This window comes from Nyctereutes procyonoides, unplaced genomic scaffold (assembly GCF_905146905.1).
Source record: "Nyctereutes procyonoides isolate TBG_1078 unplaced genomic scaffold, NYPRO_anot_genome, whole genome shotgun sequence".
In the NCBI taxonomy this organism is placed as follows: Eukaryota; Metazoa; Chordata; class Mammalia; order Carnivora; family Canidae; genus Nyctereutes; species Nyctereutes procyonoides.
Window position 1 is genome coordinate 56190457 of NW_026575131.1, and position 8278 is coordinate 56198734.

Below are 8278 nucleotides of genomic sequence, written 5' to 3' on the forward strand. Positions count from 1 at the left end.
TACAGCACGGGTGCCACAAGGGCCACAGAGGACGGTTTCACTTCTAGGATCTCACCAGCCACGTGTCAAGTGCGGCACCGCCGCCGGGGCTCCAAAAACAGGTGGCAGGTTCCCACGGTCGCCAGGAGTTTCCTCAGACGCATTGGACACCACGTGCTGCGGTGAGCGCAGGGTGTGCGCCCACGGCCCTGGGCTGCGGGGTCCGACCCTCATCGGCCCATTTTACAGGAGGCGAGGGCAAGGCACTTGGTGCTAGAGGGGCTGGGAGGGGAGCGGGCCGGATTCCCTGTGGCCGGGAGGCCGAGGCGGCTGCGCCCCGCTGGCCCCCAGGCGGGACCCCGAGGAGCACAGAGGCCCGAGGCGGGGAAGAGGCCGCGAGGCGCCCAAGATGAGAGATGGGGTAGGGAAAGGGGAAGTGAGCGAGGGGCCCGGGGCCAGCCGGCAGCCCCTCTGGCCCTCACCCCCGTGTGCACACACGCGCACCCTCGCTCTGCCGCTGCCCCTCGCCCCGCACCCCTGTCCACACAGACCTGCTGCCCTCCCCGGCCAGGGGCGCACGTGCCCACCGCCGCCAGTGACCCGCAGCCCCGTCGCCCCGGTGCCCACAGGTGAATAAGAGCGACGCTGGGACAAACCGTCATTAACTTCCGTGTTGCCAGGGTGTCAACCCCCACCGCCGCCCGCCCCTGGCAGCCTGGCGGCCCCCCCGCCAGAATTCAGGAAGGAGCTGGGGGTCCCCAGCATCGTGCAGGAGCTGGGGGTCTACACAGCAAGCCTGCTCACCCCCACTCCAGGCCCGTCCCCGTTCCAGTGAGCAACCGCCGCCTCCAGGGAGACCGCGGGACACCTGCTTGGCACCGGCGGGCGCAGGCGCTGTGAGGAGGCCCCTGGGGCCTTGGGACACACGCCCAGCTCGCTGCCGTGTCCCTGCCTCTCCCTCAGAGCCCCCACGCTCCCTGCGCGCTCCCAACTCCCGTGGCCCGAAGGAGCGCCCCGAGGCCTGCACGGGGGGGGGGACGAGGGGGGACAGGACAGCCGGATCGGGGCCCCCACAGTGGCTCAGGCGCTCCGCACGCTGGAGATGCTGGTCAGGGGCTCTCGCATCCGAAAGCTGAGCGACCGGGAGCCCCGAAAGCTGTCCCTCGGCCTCAGCGAGCTGTCCGTGGTGGAGGACTGGGCCTCGGTGACCTGGGCCAGGCAGTCCCGGGGCCCCCGCAGCCCCAGCCGGAGACACCCGCAGCAGAGGAAGCCCAGCACGGCCTGGCACACCTCGCGGCTGCGGAAGGAGTAGATGAGGGGGTTCACGGCCGAGTTGAGCACGGCCAGCGCCAGGATCCAGTCCATGCCGCGCAGGTACTCCTGCGCCCAGTCCGTGGAGCTGAAGACGTCGGCCAGCAGCAGGCCGAAGAGCGGGCCCCAGCACACGACGAAGGCCAGCAGGATCATGAGCACCGTCTTGAGCAGCCGGCGGGCCTTGCGGCGGGCGGGGGGCCGCGGGGCCTTCTGGCCGTTGGCGCGCACCACGCGGAAGATGGCCCCGTAGAGCGCCATGATGGCGGCCAGGATGCAGGCGAAGACCCCCACGCAGAAGAGGATGTAGGCCTTGGAGTAGAGCGGCAGCAGGCTGGAGCAGCGCGGGAAGGCGCACACGCAGTTCCAGCCGAGCAGCGGCAGCAGCCCCAGCAGCGCCGCCAGCAGCCAGCACAGCCCGATGAAGCCGTACACCCGGCCGCGCTTGCTCGCCCCGCTCTCGGCCACCGGCCGCACCATGGTGGCGAAGCGCTCGCCGGCGGTGAAGAGCAGGCTGAAGGTGGAGGCGGCCAGCGCCATGAAGAGCAGGCCCTCGCGCAGGAACCACTGGGCGGGCGCCAGGTGGAAGGTGCGCGCGCCCGACAGCAGCACGTTGGCCAGGTAGGCCACGCCGGTGAGCAGGTCGCTCAGCGTGATGTTGACCAGGCAGTAGTACACCCAGCGCCGCGAGCGCATGCGGGTCACGATGGCCACCAGCACCAGCAGGTTCTCCAGCACCACCAGGCAGCTGGCGGCCACGAAGACGCCCCGCAGCACGCCCAGGCTCCCTCGTCCGGCCCGGCGCGCCCCGCCAGCCGGCCCGAGTGGTTGTAGTGCAGCACGATGAGGCGGCTGTGCCCGCTGGCCGCCAGCTGCTGGCAGGACTCGGGGGCGGCCGCCGGGGGCCCCGTGCTGTTCATGGCGGTCCCCTGGGGCACACTGAGCCCGGGGTGGCTCGCCCCGGGCAGGGTGGAGCCGCCCGCCGGCCGGCCTCGGTTTCCTGTTGTTTCAAATTTCCTGTTATGTTCAAGGTACCCCCAAGCCGGGGGTGAGGCCGGGGACGGGGAGGGGCATCCCAACGGTCGGCCCCCACCCAGGCTCCGGAGGGCCCTGCGGTCGCCCCCTGCGGCCAGACCCTGTCTCTGTCCCTCGTGGTCCTAGAAAGCCCGGGGAGGCGTGGGGGCCCAGGGAGGAGGGGAACCGGGCCTCTCCGCGGCGCTCCCCGTGCTTCCCCGGGCCGGGCCGCTCCCCGGCCCCCCACGGGCCACCCGCTCCGGACCGGCTGTTCTCTCAGAGGCTCCGAGCCTGCCCAGCACACAGTAGGTGCTTAATAAGCGTGCCAAGTGACGGCACACAGGTGAGCGCCCCCAGATACCCCAGTGAAGGCGTAGATGCATCCCGTCTTATTCCCAGGGCGCACCTGCAGCATGCCCGTGCACAGAAGGGGAGGTTGAGGCCCGGAGACGGGGTCCGGCTGCCTCCAGCGGGAGGGCAACACCCACTCGCGGACCCATGCAGGTCCCCTTCCTGGGGTTGCCCAACCTGCCCCCGAGCTGGCCCTGCCAGGAGCCTCCCGGACAGCCCCCAAGGCAGCCTCTCACCCCTGGAGGGAGAGGGGCTCATGGGAAAAGTGGGAACTCACCCCCCCATGCCCATCCTGGCCTGCTCAGGCCTACACAGCCTGAGATGTTGGGTCCTGTGGTGCGGGTGGGGGAGGGGTGAGAGTAGAGCCCGTCCTGGGGAGTCTGGCTGTGGGAGGCACGGGTCCCCATGACAGGCTCCAGCAGCCCCATAAGGGCCGGGCCAATCGGGAGACGGGGGCCACCGGGCAGCACCGCTCCCTTTGTTCACCGTTCAGCCCTGGGAGCCACGTGGTCACAGGGAGCCACAGATAGAGGTGCTGCCGGGGGAGGCCGTAGCCTCTTGTCCCTGGAGGTGACCGAGCACAAGCAGCCCCAACAGCAAGTTCTGGGAACAAGTGCTGCCCAGGCAGTGGGGGTGTGACAGGCAGGGGCTGAGCAGCCCGATCTTACTCAGGGACCATCCTCCGTAGCTGAGAACTGAGCCTCGGTCAGCAACCATCCCACTTAGACACATTCACAGAGGACACACTGTGTGTTCTGAGGCTGAGCCTGGACCCTAAAATGGTACTTGAGTCCAGACTGAGCCTTGATCCCAAGCTGTGCTCTCATCTTGGCTCTGACCCCAGGCTGAGCCCTGATCCCGGACTGAGTTCTGATCCTAGAATGAGCCCTGCTCCTAGACTGAGCCTTGATCCCAGACTGAGCCCTGATCCCAGACTGAGCTCTGATCCTGGACTGAGCCCTGGTCTCTGTCTTAGCTCTGATCCCAGACTGAGCTCTGATCTTAGACTGAGCCCCAATCCCAGACTGAGCCCTGATCCTAGGCTGAGCTCCGATCTTGGCTCTGATCCCAGTTTGAGCCCTGATCCTGGACTGAGCCCTGATCCCAAGCTAAATTCTGATCCCAGACTGAGCCCTAATCCTGGCCCTGATGCTAGACTGAGCCCTGATCCTTGCTGAACCTTGACCTCGGCTGAGTATGTGATTATAGGTTGGCCACAACCCTGACCTTGACCCTGGCTGAGACCTGGCCCTGGACTGGACCCTGACCCCAAGCTGAGCCCCAATTCTAGTTGAGCCCCACCCCTGCCTAATCCCCAGTCCAGTTGCATCCCTGACTTAGGCTCAGAGAGCAAATTCAGGACTAAAGTAAATGTAATGAGAGCACAGGTTGGACTAGCAAGGCCCAGCCATCCAACAATGACCTCCTGCCATGAATTACCTGCTGCCTGGTGGAAGGCCCTATGTTCATTATACTTCATTTAATCTCACGATTATCCCCATGCTACAAAAGAGCAATCTCCCTTCTGGAAACCTGCCCAAAGGCACAGCTCTGACCATGTGCAATATGAATGCAAAAGGTTATTCATTGTTGTTTGTAAATGCAAAATATCAGAAGCAGCCCAAATGTCTGCACACGGGGGAGGAGCCACGCCGCATCGTAGCATGGAGTGCCACATGGCCATGAGCAAGAGTGGACTGGAGCCACCTCCAGGTTGTATTGCTTAAGTGGGGAAAAAATACAAAAGTGTATAGATAGTAGGCTACTTTCTGCAAAACAAGGAAGGAGGAATAAAACATACACATAGCTGCTTGTTTTTGCAAAATAAATAAGGCAAAGATAAACCAGGAACCAGTGAGATTGGTTCCCTCCGGGGGGTGGGTAGAGTTAGAATGGAAGGAGGCAGGAGGGGATGACAACCTCTGAACATTTCTGTTTGTGTAGTTTTCAAACTCCATGATTTCTATTCTGCAATAAAATTAAATCAACAAGTGCGCAGAGCAGAAAGCTTGAGAATGGATCGTGAACTGAAAAAGGATGAACCGAACTGTATTTCAGATGGAAATCATAACCACCTGAGAAATAGAGGAAAACGAGCCCATGCAACTTTTGGACATGCACTTGTGCTAAAGACAAAAGGAACTACCAAAAGAACAAAAAAATGAGAACCTGTTTAGTAGATTTGTTTTCAGGAGTGGAGGAGGTGCAGTGATTCTGAAAGTCTCATGTGTGTTATGGGACTGAGCAAAGTAGCAAGTGTACTGATGTTACTAAGAGCCAGGTCTTCACCGGGGAGGAAATACGATGTAAATATGGAATGGGAGGACATACCCCTCAACCCCATGGGGATGGAATAGGATGGAAAGTGTCAGGGTGGACCCATGATTATTTATTTGTTTGTTTGTTTGTTTATTATTTATTTATTTATTTATTTATGAGAGATACACAGAGAGGCAGAGACACAGGCAGAGGGAGAGGCAGGCTCCCTGTGGGGAGCCTGATGCTGGACTTGATCCCAGGACCCCCGGATCACGCCCTGAGCTGAAGGCAGATGCTCAACTGATGAGCAACCGAGGTGTCCTTGGGCCCATGATTTAAACAAAAACCTATTTCGTAACTCGTAACTCCGTCTGCTGAGACAAGCCAGGAGCCACAAGTGCATCTATCTAACACCCAGATCTCCGCTCCTAAATCCCATCTTCAGGGCTCGTGGGAGAAACAGCTGATCCAGGAATGAGGCAGGGAGAGTGTCTGACGAGCCTGGAACATCTGATGTGCCAGAAAGTAAGGAAGGGCCCCGAGAAGGACAGGGGCCAGCCTGACGGGGCAGCTGTTGGCCAAGCCTGGGGCAGGGTGAGCATCAATATTGAGTGACCTTAAAATTGGACAGACCGGGGGCACCTGGGGGGCTCAGCAGTTGAGCGTCTGCCTTCAGCTCAGGGCGTGACCCTGGGGTCCTGGGTTCGAGTCTCGCATCAGGCCCCCGCAGGGAGCCTGCTTCTCCCTCAGCCTGTGTCTCTGCTTCTCTCTCTGTGTCTCTCAAGAATAAATAAAATCTTTAAAATATATTATTCTACCAATGTTAGCTTTCCTGAATTTGACCATCGTCTGTTGCTTATGTAGCTACCAGAAGGTGTTTATTTCTAGGAAACGCATGCTGTTTTAGAATAAAGGTTCATGATGTCTCCAAATCACTCTCAAAATATTTAGAAAAATTAAGAAAAGGGAGAAGAATATTTTCTATGGTATATATTATATACTTCTAGATTATGTTTATAGGCAGATACAAAGCAAAAGGTCAGCCATGGGCAGATCCAGCTCTGGAATCTAGATCTTTTCTGCAAAGGGCCAAAAGGTAAATATTTTCAGCTCTGCGGGCCAGTCTCTGTGACAATTACTCAACTCTGCTGTTTCAGCGGGAGCTGCCTCGGCCACTATGTACAGGATTGGTGGCGAGCCCAGAAAACTTCCTTTGCAAAACACGGGCTTAGTGCAGGTAGTTTGTTGACCTCTGACCTAGATGAAGGTACACGGGAGTTCATTGTAGTCGTTTTGCAACTTCTTTCCTAACTCTGCGGTCGGACTGTGGTCCCTAAATGTCACAAAAGCAGCAGGGCTCCTGGGAGGAATGACGGCGCCGGGGCCGGGGCTGGGAGCGGGCCGGAGGAGCCCACAGCGTCCCTCTGTCTGTGCCAGGCCGTGAAGTCCCGAGGCCGGTGGGGCATGTCAGGAGGCCTGAGGAGCCCGCCTGCAGAGGCCCGGCCACGTGGGCACAGCAAGAGAGTAACGCCTGCTACAGAAACACGTCGACGAGTATTTCTTAACATCCACTAGTTCTCGGAGACACGAAAGTAATGAGTGTTTGGTTCTCTTTTGCAGATGATGGGGAACTGAGTCATTGTTCCGAAAACTGCGAAACCAGAGGCACAGAGCAGAGGAGCGGGCCTGTACCCTGTCTCTCCGGCACGGCCTCTATGTCTAGGTAACCAATAATTGGAGGGGGAGAGGGTTTTTTTTTTTTTTATCATGCTAAGCTTTTAAAAATTATTTTTAATTGTAAAATCATAGAGCATAATATTCACCATTTTAACCGTCTCTAAGTGCACAGCTCAGGGCACGGAGCATACTCACCCTGCCACACACAGCCCCCCCACACTGTCTCCAGAACCTTCCATCTCCCCACATGGAGACCCTGTTCCCAGGAAGCACTGACCCCCCGCCCCCTGCAACACCCCTGGCTCTCACCACCTCCTGTCTCTGTGGACGGGCCTCCTCTGGGAACCTCCTGGGAGTGGGGTCCTGCGGGAGGTGTCCTTCTGGGTCTGGGTCTCCTCCCTGAGCCCAGTGTCCTCAGGGTCCACCCACACGGGGACAGTTGTTGGGGTTCCTTTCCAGAGGGGCTCTGGAGCAGAAAGAGGGCATTAAGGGAACACTGGCCAATGTGGGACAAAGTCTCCCAGCTGGGCACAGCGGACACCCAACTCCTGGCTTCGCTAACCTGGCCTGTAGTACAGTCACCTGAGATATGACATCTGGCAAGCCAGGCGGCCGCTGTCTAGAAACTCTGCACTTACTTCCGCAGCTTTTCTGTAAATCTGAAATTACTATAAAATAAACAGTTTATAGAGGTGCCTGGGTGGCTCAGGTCATGATCCTCGGGTCCTGGGATCAAGTCCTGAATCAGGCTCCCCGCAGGGAAGCCTGCTTCTCCCTCTGCCTGTGCCTCTGCTTCTCTCTCTGTATCGCTCATGAATAAATAAAATCTTTTAAAAAAATAGTTTTCAGGGGATCCCTGGGTGGCTTGGCGGTTTAGCACCTGCATTTGGTCCAGGGCACAATCCTGGAGTCCCGGGATCGAGTCCCACATCGGGATCCTGGCGTGAAGCCTGCTTCTCCCTCCTCCTGTGTCTCTGCCTCTCTCTCTATGTCTATCATAAATAAATACGTAAATAAATCTTTAAAAAAATAGTTTTCAAAAGTGTTGGGTGACTCCTCAGCAGGTGACCGAGGCCCACAGTGGTGGCAGGTTGACTGCATGTGCTCTTGATATAATGAGGTGGAAATAGCCCTTTGCCTCTGTGGCCCTCTGCCCTAAAACCCATAACTGGAGCCAAGCATGAGGAACACCCTAGGCAAACCTCACTGAGGGACTTCCCACAGAACACCTGTAAGGAGATATGGATGGGAAAGTCCTCACCCCTGGTCTGTGCGAATGTGATCTTCTTTGGAAACAGGGTGTTCGCAGATGTGACAAGCAAAGATGAGGCCGTTGGGGGGGTCCCCATGCAGTATGACTGGTGCCCCCATAAGGGAGGGGAATGTGGACACAGACACAGACACACACGAGAAGGGGTCATGTGGAGACGGGGCGGAGGGGCGCCTGGAGCCCCCGAAGCTCGAGAGGTAGGAAGGACCCTGCGCTGGAGCCTCCAGAGGGAGCATGCCCTGCCACACCTTGACTCCCGCCCCCCAGAACTGAGACAGAGTCACCCCGTGTGTGGTACTTTGTTTTAGCAGCTGGGGGAAATGAATGCAATCCCTGCCCGACTGCTTCAAACTGCCGGGATCATTGGGGACACCTGGGGGGCTCAGCCGTTGAGCGCCTGCCTTAGGCTCAGGTCGT

The 8278-nt window shown here is 58.9% G+C and overlaps 1 protein-coding gene across 1 annotated transcript; it reads right to left on the reverse strand.

Annotated features, from left to right (window-relative positions):
- Window positions 1-660: 660 nt before the first annotated feature.
- S1PR4 (sphingosine-1-phosphate receptor 4) lies at window positions 661-2210 on the reverse strand. Its single transcript, XM_055344641.1, is given in 2 exon segments — window positions 661-2075; window positions 2078-2210. Coding segments are annotated over 2 exon segments (1149 nt in total). The 3' UTR covers window positions 661-1059.
- Window positions 2211-8278: the final 6068 nt, after the last annotated feature.